The 16,378-nt window shown below is 40.2% G+C and overlaps 1 protein-coding gene across 18 annotated transcripts in view; it reads left to right on the forward strand.

Moving 5' to 3' along the window:
* The window catches only part of ATP6V1C1 (ATPase H+ transporting V1 subunit C1), a 151,411-nt gene that overhangs the window by 94,950 nt on the left and 40,083 nt on the right, over positions 1-16,378 (forward strand). For 9 of the 18 annotated variants that reach the window (XR_006212880.1, XR_006212886.1, XR_006212885.1 and 6 more), the window contains exons 11-16: positions 2,046-2,143; positions 2,996-3,122; positions 4,495-4,586; positions 8,452-8,513; positions 9,663-9,731; positions 11,543-11,617. Coding sequence is in view for 7 of the 18 variants with exons in the window: in XM_042972988.1 (XP_042828922.1) it covers positions 2,046-2,143; positions 2,996-3,122; positions 4,495-4,586; positions 8,452-8,513; positions 9,663-9,778 (495 nt within the window). In the remaining 11 variants the exon portion in view is untranslated. Of the gene's footprint in view, positions 1-2,045; positions 2,144-2,995; positions 3,123-4,494; positions 4,587-8,451; positions 8,514-9,234; positions 10,735-11,542; positions 12,133-16,378 lie in introns of those variants that run through there. The other 9 variants (XM_042972988.1, XM_042972987.1, XM_042972986.1 and 6 more) reach the window with 6 other exon arrangements.

Here is a 16,378-nt window from a genome sequence, read left to right on the forward strand (position 1 = left end):
GGTTTTAGTTATTTTTTCTATTTTAATAGTTTTTTTTTTTTTTTTAAGTTTATTTATTTATAGAGAGACAGAGAAAGAGAGACTGACTCCCAAGCAGGCTCCACGCTGTCAGTGCATTGCCCGACGCAGGGCTCAAACTCATGAACTGTGAGAGCATGACCTGAGTTAAAATCAAGAGTCCTATGCTTAACCACTGAGCCACCCAGGCGCCTCTGGTTATTATCTCTAAACAGACTTCGATCTGTGAATAGTTATCTTGAAATCATACCTTTAATTATTCCATCTAAATCCCTACGAGCGATTATTTTAATTAAATAGTATTCTTTCTTTTTCAGTAAGAATTTTCACTTGAGGCAAATTTTTTTAATGCCGCAATCTTATACTGAAGCAATTGGTATTTAAACCACTGGAGAGTTCTAGTATGTTCTGGGCAAAATGGGGAAGGGGGATAGAATTGTGAAAACGGAAGATGGTGTCAACTTCCTTGCCATCTTTGAAGTGCTGGATTATTGTGAAGACAAAAAGCTTGTCTGGGAGGGGAAGAATGACTGAAAATGGATTTCTCTTGAAATGGAAAAAGAAATAAAAGCAAATCCCATTTGAAATTATTCCTAGGTACTTTATAAACCATATCATCTCATTTGGGATAAAACTAACCCTAACCAAGTAATGCCCAGTAAAACCAACTTGTTAGGAAGGACCAAACCCTTTTAAAGAACAGATATTTTAACCAAAGATTTTTCACTTTGTCTTATGATCCTTTTTCCTTAAATTAATTGGTTGGTACATTGAATGAGCCTAATATGTTGTCTAAATAACTTAGCTGAACTTATCATGTATGTCTTTTAAGTATTGAGAGGCAGTATTGAGTTATTTGAAAGCTGTTTCTTTGAAGAAGTATTTTTAATACTGGAAATCATACTGAATACTTTAAGTTCAAAAAGAACTTAATGTAATCGAATCTTTAAAAGTTTGGAATGTGCAGAGAGGTTTAAGAGATCTAGATGAACATCCCTGATTTTACAAAAGAAAAAATTAAGACCTAGGGATAGGTATTAAATGATTTATTGCAGGGCGCCTGGTGGCTCACTCGGTTAAGCATCTGACTTTAGCTCAGGTCATGGTCTCACGGTTCATGAATTCATCCCCGGCTTGGGCTCTCTGTTGTCAGCACAGAGCCCACTTCAGATCATCTGTCTCCCTCTCTGCACACCCTCTCAAAAATAAATAAACATTTAAAAAAAAAAAAAGACTTATTGCATAACTTTTTATCCTTGTTCCTGAGAAGTTGTTTGTAAATTGAATTCTATTTTAAATGTCTGAAATGTATTGCATAACACATCCAGGTTTTTGTTTTTTGGTTTTCAAGCATAGGGCACATCTGTATTCTGTATCAGTTTAAATTACTTTCATTAAAATGTATGTCTTTCCCTGTGTAGTGAGTAGGTTCTGTGAATTTTAGTGTCTACTGAGGTAATAGAGTAGTGACTAACCCTTTAATTTTATTGAAGATGAAGCATCCAAGATAATGAGAACATTTTTAAAACATTTTTAAAAATGAAACATTTAAAATTTGTTAAATTTAAACAAATTTAAAATTTGTTTAAAATTTGTTTAAAATGTTTTAAAATAAAACATTTTAACATTTTTAAAACATTTTAAAAATGAAACATTTTTAAAAACGAATTATAATGTGATTTGATTTTCTTGTAGATTCTTACTAGATAGTCACTCCTTTAAAAATATTTGATTTGTTGGGCGCCTGGGTGGCTCAGTTGGTTAAGCGTCTGACTTCAGCTCAGGTCATGATCTCCTAGTTCGTGAGGTCGAGCCCCATGTCGGGCTCTGTGCTGACAGCTCAGAGCCTGGAGTCTTCTTCAGATTCTATGTCTCTGTCTTCTGCCCCTCTCCTCGTGTGCTCGCTCTCTCTCAAAGAATAAACATTAAAAAAATGTTTAAAAAAATAAAATAAAAATATTTGATTTGTCTATTTTTAATTGCCATTTCTATACTAAATTTGTGGTAATTTTTTTTCCTTTTTATAGGGACCACTTGTACGGTGGCTGAAAGTAAATTTCAGTGAGGCGTTTATTGCGTGGATTCATGTGAAAGCGTTGAGAGTTTTTGTTGAGTCTGTCTTAAGGTAAAGAAAGTTAATTAAGAAACTTGAAATTGAAGGGGTCATAGGTCCCTTTACATTGGCCTCTTTGTTATAACACACAGTCCAGTGATGGGAAATTGCAGCCGAGAAACCGAAGGGACAGCTATGAGGGAGAGATCGGCAGTATCTCACGTGCATGTTAGTCTTGTCCTTAATACCAGGATTAGAAAAAGTGATCCATGCTGCTGTACTCCCTGATTCTTTTCTTGTGTAGTTAAGCTAAAAGTAAATTATACACTATTTAGCCAATGTTTGCTTAAAAGAAGATCTTTTGTATGTTTTATAGGTAGTTTAGTACACAGTGTATTGGTGACTTATTTGAAATCATTGTTTCATATTAACCTAAAATATTTTATTTTGAGACACTTAAAAATCTCAATCATCTTGTGATCCTCTGTACATTTTGCTTATATTAGAAATAGTTCAAAATGCTTGCCTGTAGCCATGCTCACTCTTTGTAAATTTCATTGGTTTTTCAAGATGTGAGTAATTATGTTTATTATTATGAAGGTGTCTACTAAGTGTACATATTATTGCTATTTGCTGGGATTCATAGATTCATAGATTACCTTAGAAACTGAAGAGTAATTAAAAATAATTCCTAGTAGACAATTGGCTCTCATTTTAAGGAAAGATTTCTAGTGGACAGTGAGGGCCAGAGAAGATTTGAGTTTCTTTGTATAATTAGCTGAACTTGCAAAGGTGATCATTAAAATGAGGTACCCTCTCTCTATTAACTGTGATTAAAGAAGAGTATGAGAATATTTGCTTTGAAACAAAAGTCTGTTTATATGTTTACTTGTGTTACACACTACACGTTTGCTTCCTGATAAGGTATGGCTTGCCCGTGAACTTCCAAGCAATGCTCCTTCAGCCCAATAAGAAAACAATGAAGAAACTAAGAGAAGTATTATATGAATTGTATAAACATCTAGACAGCAGTGCGGCAGCTATTATTGATGTAAGTACTTATTCGGTATTTTATTAGAGTAGGAACTGGAATTAATTTCAGAAAAAATTATTGGAAGGAGATAGAAAAGGGATAGTAAATATCCTATTATTTAATCTATCTTTTTTAATTGCTTTGAGATTCTCCATTAATTTGTTAGCTAAACATAGCAAGTAATTTACATTGTTTACTGTTTTATACTAGTTAGAGCAGTGCTTTGCTTCTAAGCCAGTCATTATCTTGCTATAGATCAGATGTTCATAGCTGTGGAAATAAAGAAGCAACCAGTGATACACTTGTTTACAAAAGTTAATAAATGGCAGAGAAGAAGAAAATAAGTAGTTATTTTAACTGTATTTGGTAGAAGTAGCGAAGTCAATAGAGGAGCATTTTAAAGGGAACTGTCAGTTTTCTAAACGGGTGTCTTTATATCTTCTTTTAAACAGAGGATATAAACAACATACGTGTGTTTTTGGTATTGCCGTTGTTTAAAATTGTAGTGGGCTTTTATTTCATATTTTTTTATTTCAAATACCTTGTTGATTTTCTTTTCGTTTTAAGGATGGTAGTATGTCACTCACATTTGCATTAGTTAGAACCCATGGAAAGTCAGTTTTTCTTGATAGAAGAAAATGAAGGAAATTACTTCCTACATTATCAATAAAAAATGATGTCCAACTATTTGATACATAATTTCCTACCAGTGTATTCTTAAAACATGCATAAATAGTAAGTGATATCAGGGGCGCCTGGGTGGCTCAGTCAGTTAAGCGACTGACTTTGGCTCAGGTCATGATCTCACAGTTCGTGAGTTTGAGCCCCGCATAAGGAGGGCTCTGTGCTGACAGCTCAGAGCCTGGAGCCTGCTTTGCATATTCATTCTCTCTCTCTCTCTCTCTCTCTCTCTCTCTCTCTCTCTCTCTCTCTCTCTCTCTCTTTCTCTCTCTCGTCTTCCCCCGCTCATGCTCTGTCTCTCTCTCCTTCAAAAATAAATAAAAACATTTTTAAAACATTTAAAATAGTAAGTGATATCATTAAAATTATGCTTGGTTTACTTCTGTTCAACATTTTATAAGCCATATGTCCCATAAACCCAATATCCCAAACCTGAGATTTAAAAATTTTTAAAAATTTTATGCATTGGTAGGATTATGGTTAAACACCTACAGGCTTTGGAGTCAGTGCTTAAATCTGGCTTTACTACTTACGGTGTTTCCTCATTGGCAAAATAGGAGTAATAATGCCTAACTCAGATTAAATTAGGGTAAACATACAAACTTAGCCCACAGTAGGGGGTCAATAGGAAGGTGAATGGTAATACTTAGCTTGTTCTTTTTTTGATTTCTGTAAGTATTTCATTGAATAATTCTGATTTTTTCCATAGGCTCCTATGGATATTCCAGGCTTAAACCTGAGTCAGCAGGAATACTACCCCTATGTGTACTACAAGATTGATTGCAACTTGCTGGAATTCAAGTAAAAAAGAGCTCCTTCCCAGACAATCCTGTCCTTGTGTTGGTGTATTCTAACAGAAATAGGTTACAGTATGACAGTACTTTTAACTCTCTATTGTCCTTTGCTTGCTTCTGACCCCCTCTCCTAGGTGAGTTCTTCTGTAGTGGTCCATTTCTCAGTATTTTCTTGTTCAAGGAAAATAGATGTCTTATTTCTTTTTATTGATCAGGTCTGTAAATGTGTACTAAAAAAAAAAATCAGAGTTTATTTATAAACAGAATAGTTTATTTAAAGACAAGGTCTTTCCTCATTGTGGTATGCATTAATTCCATTTGTTACTGTTGTGCACAAAAACCTTGTTTACAAGGGAATGGTAAACGTTTATACCATTTTGTTCACTGTATTTAGTAGACATAACTGTTTAATAGTGACTGAATCATGATGTAAAGAAATGTGACAATATTCAGGTATGTGCTTTCTGAATGTTTCAAATTACAATCTGTGAGCACTGTTGACACCCACAGGAGAGAATAAAATGACCTGTGCAAAGGTGCATTGTGGTGTGTGTAACTTTGGAAGGTGACAGTTGAGTTTGTGAGTTTGATAAATGATATTGTAGCTAACTTGCTGTCCCACTTGCAGGGTTTTGTTATGTATGGAGTGTCGACCATTTGTGTCTGACTCAGGTATGATTTAAGTGTGCCAAATCTGGGTCCCAGCACAAATGTAAAGATTATTTTTCAACGTATGACGGATATTTACATTTGGACACTAGACTTTGAGTTCGTTCAAATTAAGAGAAGGGCCAACTTTGAATAAAGTATAGCAAAACTGTGCGGTTTCGGTCATTTGTGTTGTGTAAGTCCTTGTTTTACAGGTTTCCTTTTTTTTTTTTTTTTTTTTTTAACGTTTATTTATTTTGGAGACAGAGAGAGACAGAGCATGAACGGGGGAGGGTCAGAGAGAGAGGGAGACCCAGAATCCGAAACAGGCTCCAGGCTCCGAGCTGTCAGCACAGAGCTCGACGCAGGGCTCGAACTCACGGACCGCGAGATCATGACCTGAGCCGAAGTCAGCCGCTCAACCGACTGAGCCACCCAGGAGCCCCCATAGGTTTCCTTTTTAAGATTTGTGATAAAAGGCTTCATTTTGACATATATGTCATTGATGACATGGTCTGAAAAGAGGCAGTGTTAGTTTTAAAAATCTCTGAAATGGTGTGACTTAGTTTCACATCCTGAAGGAACTTTTAGAAGCGGGTTTTGTGGCAGTGCGAGCCTTCCTGTGCACTCCCAGGCTTGCACATGGGAGAGAGAAGTTTCTGTTGTAAGGGCATTTCTAACCTATTCTATTCCTTCTAGAAATTAACCTTCCAAATACTTTCTACTTCAAAAATTTATACTGTTATTTCAAGAGAAATTAACTTCAAATTCAGACTTTTGTAAAGTAAACAATGAGAGATGACCCTTCCTGCCTCTCACATTTCTTCTTAAGGAAGTTTTTGTGTATTCTTCCAGGCCTTTTACTAGATTTCCACAAGGTGTATATCACACACATGCCAACACTTTATTTTTAAATAAAAGTAGGATCAGACCGCATATATTCTGTCACTTGCTTTTTTGCTTACTGGTAATATCCAGAAGAGCCACAGGTCCATCTGTCTAGAGCTACCTCAGTTTCTCTTAACTGGCTGCATGGTTTTCCATCATGTATTTGTGCCATAATATAGCTGACTGGATGACTATACAGGTTGTGTTTTGCTTTTGCTCTTAACAAACACTGCTGCAGTAAACATCCTTCTAATACCTTTGTTTACTTGTATTAGTATTTCCATATGCAAGACCTTGGGACTGGGGTTCACAGGTCATAGGTATGTATATTTAAAGTTTCGACACGAACTGCCAAGTTATCTGTCAGAATTCTAAATTTAAGACACGTTCAGAATGCAGATTTTATTTTCAATTTTCCTTTGGATAAGAGGCAGCTGAAAATTTTTGGTTTTGATATCAGAAAATTCTGGTTCTCTGCCTTCTGTTGCAAGCGTCGTTTCGAGTCTTAGTATCTGTACAATGGGCATAATGTGGGGTCGGGGATGTGTTTTGACAATTACAGTAAAAGATTGGTAGGCCTACGTGATGACTTTAAGGTTTTACTTGGACTGTAACATGTTTTGACCCATGTAGGTAGGGATTATTTCAAGTTTAAAATCCCAGCGTACATTTGGAACTTGGGAACTTTCACTATAATTTCTGTCAGGGATGCAGAGTGGCTGAGAGTGTAGCTGTGGAGCCCAGGCCCACTTCTGCTACTGATGAGCCCTGTATCTCCACACCCCGGTCCCTCCTTCATAGACTGGGGACAACCCGAGTGCCCACCTCATAGGGCCGCTGTGCTGACTGAAATAGATCCCCCCCCTGCACACGGAGTGCTTTGAATGGTGGCTGGGGAGAGAGCTTATTAGATGCACGTACTCACCATCCTAGATGAGTGCCTGTAGCTTCTTTTCACCCATGTTTAATCTGAGAATTTCGAGATTTGTGACATTGTGGAGTCCGAAGATAGAAGGAAGGAAGTGTGTGTGCGCGCACGCGTGTGTATGTGTGGTGGGGTGAGTAGAGTTTGTGTACGTAGCATAATGTTAAAGCAGTATGGGTCTCTGAGCTTCAGTCTGCATTGAAGTTTTTACACCTGTGATGGCAGCCACCGTTTCTGGGAAGGGACTCTTCCTACTGTTTTGCCTTGTTTGCTTCAGAGGCTGCTGGTTCTCTGAGACAGAGCTCAGATAACTTTGACATTCATTAGACATTTGTTGGGTGTCTGTCAGAGACCATTCCGCCGGTGCTCTCAACACTTGTTGCCTCACCCCTTCCCTGTGTTGTTTGTGCTGGAAGGACTGGTGGTCCCCATTCTACTTGTGGAGGCTTAGGGGCAAAGCATTGTAGTGGTTTCTTAGATCTCACAGATTTTGAGTTGGAGTCAGAACTTGAGCTCTTGAAGAAGTCTTGAAGACTTCTGACTGCTGGGCTCTTTTGTCCATATCATGCCTCCTGCCCTCTGCTGGGTCCTGTAGGAGTGAGCCAGACATATTCCTTCACCTTCACCCCAAAAGGTCACGATATAGAAAAGGCAATTAAGTGTAGTTCATGAGATAGTAAACTGCGCTGGTGTTTGGCAGGAACTTGGGAGCCCAGACATTTTCGTTGGTGACAGGTCATGATGTGTCTAGCTGTTGTATGCTAATTTCAGCAGCTCAGGTAATTCAACCTGGAAGGTTTTCCTACCTGCTGAAGTTGTTCTTAGGCAGACACCATGTGGTCTGGATGGATCAGACTCCCATGCAGCTTTTTAAATAAGGACATACCAAGTAATACCTTTCAAGTAATACTTTGTGCATCACAAATACTCAGCAAATGTAAACTTTCCTTTGTTCTCACTTCAAAATTAAATAGTCCCAAATGCTGGAAATAAGATAACAAGAAATTGATCTAGATATGAGGTTATTCTCCTTTATTCTCTTTAGGCACCCTCCCCCCCCCCCTTTTTAAAGAAATAACAAATGCACTAGGTTAAAAACCATACATGCACATATTATAGAATAGCCTATAATGAAAGCCATGCTCTGTAGGAAAAAAAAATGGTTGTTTTTATCTATTAGCATCAGTAAAAGATGGTTTCTACTAGAAGATCTGTAACAATATTATGTTCTAGAGGAAGTACATTGAAAACTATGGTAACTTAGTTTTCTGTAAATTGAAGTTTAACTGTTTCAGTAAAGTAAACTTGTTTAGGGTCTTTATTTTTCTAGCCTAGATAGCTTTAGATTAATATGAATGTAATTCTGGCCTTTTTAGAAAATGTAACCCACCAGAACTATTTTATTTACCAGCAGATTCACCCTTAGGACAGATTTTCATCCGGGCCCCGTGACTTGGAGAAAAAGGGAACAAGGTAACGCCATGGAACTGATCGGCAGTAGGGGATAGCTCGTGGGATGGTTAGCTAGAGAAGAAAGTGAAACTGATGAGAAACGACAACGTACTTCGCACCAAGAATGGTCAAGATAATGCAAAAAGAAGAAAGTTTAAAATGAAGCAGTAGTGAGCAAACACAGATTTCCTGACAGTTTGCCTAATAGTGAAATTGATTAGATCCGTAATGGTTGTTACTTGGGGAATTTAATAAGAATGCAGATTCATTGCCATACTCCACAGAGTTGTGGTAAGTCTTGTGTAGGTCTGAAGAATAATCTACATTTTTTAAAAAAATTTTTTTTATTTTTATTTATTTTTTTTAACGTTTATTTATTTTTGAGACAGAGAGAGACAGAGCATGAACGGGGGAGGGTCAGAGAGAGGGAGACACAGAATCTGAAACTGGCTCCAGGCTCTGAGCTGGCAGCACAGAGCCTGACGCGGGGCTCGAGCTCACGGACCGCGAGATCGTGACCTGAGCCGAAGTCGGCCGCTTAACCGACTGAGCCACCCAGGCTCCCCGAATAATCTACATTTTTAACAAACACCCAAGAGACTTGGATGCTGGTGATCAGCCAGCTAAGTGAGACCACCTTTGGAAGACCTTTCCTCTGAACCCCCAGATAGGGTTGTTGATTTAGGATTTGGGAGCATGTTGGGGTCTCGTTCAAATAGTGATTCTTCTCTCTTTCTCACAGACAACACTCAATAGGATCATTAAGGATAAATCAGCTTTGCTACTCTGCCACCTAAAGAAGCATTCTACATTATTATTAATCAGCAGAACCAGAAAGTTCTGCCTCCGCAGAAACTGATGAATGCAGGTGTCTTCTACCCTGGCAAGGCCATAGAATATCAAATTGAAATTTGCAAAAATAACCTAAAGTGACCAGAATCACATTTCTATCCTTTATATGAAAACCCACTTTGGGAATGATTTATCACTGCTTATAAGAGTGTAAAAAACAACCAAAACAGATTTTCAGAGAATGGTTTGTATGAGGAAACAAAAGGATATTAAGAAAAAAGTGAAAACAGTTGGGTGCAGCAAAGATAATTGTTGATGTCAGACTGAAAAAGGAAAAACTGTATATGTTTGAACTTCAAAATATTTTTTTTTAACCAGAGGATGAACAGAAACTATCCAGAGTATCAAATCCAGAGAGCAGCTTTGATGTATTTTGCTGTTTCCTAGGTATGTGGATGACCTCTTTGGATGGTTCTGTGACAAATCATTCTTAAATTACCTTTTATCACCACCACAACTTGCCAGATCTTAACTATCTTGGTACATAGTTGGGTTGATTCTCAGAGTAGGTACAGGTCAGTCCAGTTTTTAATGTGAGAAGCAGAAAGTCACTTTTTTTTGTTTGTTTTTTTTAAAGAAATTGTGACTACACAGGTACTATATTTCACCACAAGAGGGCGCTCTGGTGCCATCTAGAAGCAAACAGGTAGTTTAACCCCCAACTCCCCTTCATGGTTTGTTTACGAAACATACAGTCAATTTAGAGAAGCCCGCAAAAACTAGGTAATGTTCTGATTTGGAATATTTTGTTACAAGCATTTATTCATATAAAGGTGTCAGAAAATTCTAGACAACTTGTATTCATTTTGTGACTTAATCCAACCTGTGTGTGTGTGTATGAGGCGCTTTGTGTATAGAACCAGTGTTTAGAACCCAAATACCTTGAGGTGACTAGTGCCAGCCAGTGACAGTTTTCACCAAAGATAAAATGCAAAAAGTAAGGATATATACAACCTGTCTGTCCACCTGTGTGCACATATGTTCATTTATTCAGCAGACAGCTTTCTAGCACATACCGTCAATCAGGTATTGTTTTAGGTACCAGGGATGTGATGCTGGGCAGGAAAAAGGCACTGAGCCTAACAACCCGAGATTAGAAAAAGTATTGTAATTACTGATCTGTGAAATCAAAAGTCTGAAACATACTTGAGGATATCTGTCCATAAAAGTCAACCTATCAACCTATATAATATCAGTCAGTGAGTGAAGAATAGACTTTTTTTTTTTTTTTTTTTGCCTCCAAATATGACCACACAGTTAATCTGGTTTAGCACTGTCCACAAAAAATTTCTGTGATGATGGACATTCTGTGTCTGTACCACCCAGGCTGGTAGCCTCCCCATATGAGCTGTAGTCCACTTGAAATGTGGCTGGTGTAAGTGTATTTTTTTTTTTTTTTAACGTTTATTTATTTTTGAGACAGAGAGACAGAGCATGAATGGGAGGGGCAGAGAGAGAGGGAGACACAGAATCCGAAACAGGCTCCAGGCTCTGAGCTGTCAGCACAGAGCCCAACGCGGGGCTCGAACTCACGGACCTTGAGATCGTGACCTGAGCCGAAGTCGGACGCTTAACCGACCAAGCCACCCAGGTGCCCCGAGGAAGTGTATTTTTAATCTTACTTGGTTAATGTAAATAGCTACCTGTGGCTAGTGGCTCCTGCATCAGCCAGCACAGGCCCAGTTGGTCAGGCTCAGGTAGTGAGCCATTTTGCCTTTTAGTTTCCAGTGTGCCCCGTGTCCTTTGGCTTTTTTTTTGTTCCAATAACTGGCAGAGCCAGCCTAGCTTCTAATTCACTCTTATTTCCAGACTTAATTTCCCTGCCAGCTTGAGAAACAAGGAAGGGATGCTTTCTGAGTCATTGTTGATGTGCCTCAGATGGCTACACACACAGCTTTCACTTTGATCACAAAAGACAACTACGTGTACTTTGTGCCTGTGTGTGCATGAGGGTAAACGTTGCAATATTGAAAGACCAAAAGCTGTTTCTGATGGGAAATATTGAATCAGCAGAATTGGAAACACAGCTGTGTGGTTCTGATGGGGACCTACTACTTTCTTCTGTCAGTCAGTGCTCACTTAGCACTCATTGTGTGCAGGGCATGCACTATGCCGGGCTCTGTAGGGAGACATCAAGGAGATGCTCAGCACAGGTTCTTGAAACCTGTCTCTTACTTGTCTCTGTTGATTGTCTTTAGGAATTTAAGAAGTTCGTAAAACAGTGAAGCGGTCCAGGTCTCTAGCAAGAAGAGGGACAGTGTACAGGGAAAGAGGTGAGTTACATACGAGAGGACAGTACCTGTCTGCGGGTTGTTTTCATCAGCGGTATGGTGGCCTGGGTCTTGCCTGGTTCCTGAGCCCAGTGGCACCATTTGCAGGACAGCTGGCCGAGGGAGGACAGAGTGCAGTCGGAAAGCAAGCCCCTCCCTCCAGCCCCGTGCTCCCACCTCTGCGGCCAGGCACTCAGGCATTCTGGAGGTTCTCTCCCCATGCTCCCTAGTCTCCAGCCCTTCCTTCCCCCAGTCTGTTTTGACAGCCTCCTAACTGGCTTTTTTGTCCCCTCTCCGCTCGCCTTCAGATCACCCTAGCACTGCTGCCAGAGGACTGTCTGGTCACTGCTCACAAATCCTGATCACAACGGGACTCACAAAGCCCCCTTTTGCATATTGGATTCTTTTCCTTCTTTTTAATTTAGCCTTTCTGTGTGTGTTTTGAAAGCGGGGTATTGCTTTAGGTTTGTCTTGAATTTTGTCTGGAGTTTCCTTGACGAGGGAATTTAGACCATGGGTGTTTGTTACGAATACTCCGGTGGTATATTCTCTCCTGGCCACATCTGCCGGGGCTGGGTCCGGGTGTGGTCCTGGGCAGCCTGCCACCCTGGGGCTGACTCCATTTCTTCATCTGTAGAAGAGGGATAATTATGATAACACTGTAGGATTATTGTGAGCATTTAAACCTCATGGTATGTTCAGAGTTTTGCAAAGTACATGGATAGAGGAGGGGGTTCAACATGCTAACAGCCATTTGGTTGTTAGTATTCTTTTTTATACTAGTTGGTTTTCGTTTCTTTTTTGGTCCTCCTCCAGCTTACGCGAATTGAAATTCGTTTCCCTTTAGGTACATCTATTTAGAAGGCAAATTCCTTCATTAAAAACCCACCAGGATCATGTGACTGGCAATTCCAAGGTTTATATACCCAGGAGAATTGAAAACCTGGATCCACACAGAGGCTTGTACACAAAAGTTTAGAGCAGCATTATTTATTGTAGCCAAAAAGTGGAAACAACCCAGGTGGCCATGATGAATGAATGGATAAACAAAATATGATATGTCCACACTAGGGAATATTATACTCAGCCATAGAAAGGAACAAAGTCCCGGTCAATGCCACAAACACATTGGCTGAACCTTGAGGACATTGCGCTGAGTGAAAGAAGCCAGACCCCGAAGGTCACATATTGTCTGATTCCTGTACATGAAATGTAGTGAGTCGAGCACACTTCCTGGTTCATCCAGGGGATGGGCAAATGGAGTGTACTCTATGCCAGGAAGTGTGTCCGACTCTGCAGCCAAGAGCTCTGCACCTTGTCACTCTTTTGAAAAGTGTTTTGCAAACATACTTCATGCTGTCCTGCAAATGTCCATGAAGATCCAGGCAGAATTTAACCATTCATAAACTTATTGATGTTTTTTTGTTTTTGTTTTTTTTTTGCAACTGCCCTGATTTCTTCAAGATCATGGTTATCACGTGTTTTCAGTCACATTCGATACATAACTGGCTAACGCTGTATCTGATGTAGTCACAGAGTAGTCCTTTGATAAGAGCCAACATACGACAACGGGACTTTTGGGGGATGGAAGGGACACTCTGGTTTCTTCCTCATTTTTCTGATATGTCTGAATTTCTCGCTTCCACGCTCCTTAGAGGGGAAAGTTGTCTTTTTGCTTCAGACTGCCAGCCTTCTGCTGGGAGACAAGAGGCCATGATCCCCACTCACTAACTTAATACAGGAAGTGAAAAGTATCACGCAAATTGCTGCCGCTCTAACTTCTGTCTTGCCTCTGCCTCTTAAGTCATTGGAGGCATTCATTTGGCTCTGCTGTAACGGACCCCTAACGTTCTTCCAGGAGAAATACTAGAGCTTTGGAGAGACACGAACCCTGCGGTGTATGAATTGACTGCTTGAGAAGTGTTAGTGTCGGTTCTGGAATGGGGCCTGTGTCATAGGTACTTATGCTGAAAGGAAGTGTCAAATTTTCCATAGTCCGAGCTTTCCAGAATCTAGTTGGCTGCTTGCCTCTGAGTCAGAATTTCTTTTCTAAAATAAATGATTTGGAACGCTCTTATCTTTACACGCAGACGTAGCACTTCAGTTCCTCCTGCCTGGGAAAGTTAGCTCTGCAGCTGAAATCCGGTACATGGTGTTGTCCTGGTTTAATCAGCTTCCAGAAACTCATTAAATCCCACACTAACTTTGTAAGGAAACAGCAGCGTGTATTAGATTCCTTTTTGTTCCCCGCTTCGATGCCATTGTTTTTTTTTTTTTTTTGCCTTTTTTTGTTTCCTAGTCTTACCTCCTATTCTTTCTTCTTAATTTTGTTTGGTCAAAGGCTTTCTTTTAACATTCGGGTTCCATTTTGACTGTTTCACCTTGGTAGTAATTCTGCTTATTCATTCTTCCTTTTTTCTTTTTTTTAAAATTTTTAATGTTATTATTTATTTTTGAGAGAGAGAGAACAAGCATGAGCAGGGGAGGGACAGAGACAGAAAGGGAGACACAGAATTTGGAACAGGCACCAGGTTCTTCTGAGCTTTTAGCACAGAGACCGTTGTGGTGCTTGAACTCACAAACTGCAAGATCATGACCTGAGCCGAAGTTGGACGCTTAACCGACTGAGCCACCAAAGCTCCCCTCTTACTTTTTTCTTTCTTCATTTAAGAACCCCTTTCCAGTGAGCGTGCTTTTCTCCTCTAGGGATTGCAGTTGAAAAGAAAGCCTAGTTGCCTGGAAATTCATGTCACTAGCCATTGCATGACCTTTCTTAAGTTGAGTGAATGAATGATAAAATCATAAAATACTTAGTGTATTCATCAGGGTCTCTAGAGAAACACAACCGGTATGATACACATGTGATCCTTGAACAATGTGGGAGTTAGAGGCCCCCCCTTCACCCCATCCCATGCCGTCGAAAATCCGGGTATAACTTTTGATTCTCCAAGCACATAACTAAATTAAATCCCATAACTTAACTTCTGGTCTACTGTTGACCAGAAGCCTTGCTGATAATATCAACAGTTGATTAACACTTATGTTGTATGTTATATGTATTATATACTGTATTCTTTACAATGAAGCAAGTTAGAGAAAGTGGTACTAAGAAAATTGTAAGGAAGAGAAAATGCATTTATAATACTGTACTTTAAAAATATCTGTGTGTAAGTAGACCCATACAGTTCAAATCTGTGTTGTTCAAGGGTCAGCTGTGTGTGTGTGTGTGTGTGTGTGTGTGCACGCGCGAGCGAACACAAAAAGGACTTCTTATAATGAATTGGCTCATAGGATTATGGAGGCTAGAAAGTACAAAATCTCCAGAGTCAGTGCCCCAGTTTGAGTCCAGAGGCCAAAACTGCTGTAGAACCAGTAAGAGCTGATGTCCTAGCTTGAAGGCCATGAGGCAGGAGAATTGGCTCACGTGGGGGAGGTCAGCCTTTTGTTCCATTCAGGCCTTCAACTGATTAGGTGAGACCCATCCACATTAGGGAGAGCTATCTGCTTTACTCAAGTCCACCAATTAAAAAATTTTTTTAATGTTTTTTTTTGAGACAGAGGGAGACAAAGTGCGAGTGGTGGAGGGACAGAGAGAAAGGGAAACACAGAATCCGAAGCAGGCTCCAGGCTCTGAGCTCTCGGCACAGAACCTATCGCAGGGCTCGAACCCATGAACCGCGAGGTCATGACCTGAGCTGAAGTTGGACGCTTAACCAACTGAGCCACCCAGGCGCCCCCAAGTCCACCAATTTAAATGCTAATCTCATCCAGAAACACCCTCACAGAAACACCCAGAATAATGTTTGACCGCCTACCTGGGCACCTGGTGGCCCCATCAAATTGACACTAAAATTAACCATCACAGGCAGCTGTTGCTTTCTCAGTAGCCTGGAGTTGGAGTTGTGTGCTGTTTGATTTGAACAGGAGCTGAACCCAGAGAAAAGGGACTGAAACCTCAGTTCGGAGCTATGACTTTATTTTGCAGGTTTTACGCCCCTCTGCTCTGCTCTCCTGGTCATGGACCCTCTTACCACGTTTTGTATGTGCTCTTTTTCTTGGTCATTGGTCAATGGCTTCTCATTCACCATAGGAATTGCTCCAGATGTCCTAATTTTTTAAGATCTTTCCCTAACTCCTGACCCTTTGCTTTCTGCTTGAGATCTGGCCTCTTCTTTCGCAGATGGGAGAAACTGAGACTTGGACAGGTCTGTTACCTGGCCTGAGGTCACACGGCTATTGGATGGTCAAACTGGGATTTAATTTGGAGTGATTGGGCTTGTCAGTCCTGGGAGCCTCTTGGGAGCCAGGCACCAAGCCAAGCGCTAAATGCTCTCGTTTTCCCGATGTCTCTAACCTTGATGCCTATGTCCTTCCCATTTCTGGAAGGGCTGCAACCAGTATTTCCCTGACACTCCACGTGCAACACTGCACTGATCTTAGCATCCAGTACCTGCCCCTGGTGCACAGGCCTCTGGCACTTGGCTCCTATAATTTTCTTTCCTGCTTATTTTCCCCCTTTATATTTGTGGTATGTAAACCTAATTCTGTTCTTTCATCCTAAAAGCTCTCCCTTGACCCTGTGTCCCTCTTGAGCTGCTCCTGATCCCTTCTTTTCCTTTTATTCCCCAGTCTTTATTTTTAACTCCAAATAACTAACTCCTTAGCCTGCTGAGACCCAAGCTGCTGCTATCTGCCCATCCACTGAAACTATTCTTGGCAAAGCCACGGAGAGCATCCTGTTCAGTCACATGCAGCGGCCGCCCT

The sequence above is a fragment of the Panthera tigris genome, chromosome F2 (assembly GCF_018350195.1).
Source record: "Panthera tigris isolate Pti1 chromosome F2, P.tigris_Pti1_mat1.1, whole genome shotgun sequence".
NCBI lineage: Eukaryota > Metazoa > Chordata > Mammalia > Carnivora > Felidae > Panthera > Panthera tigris.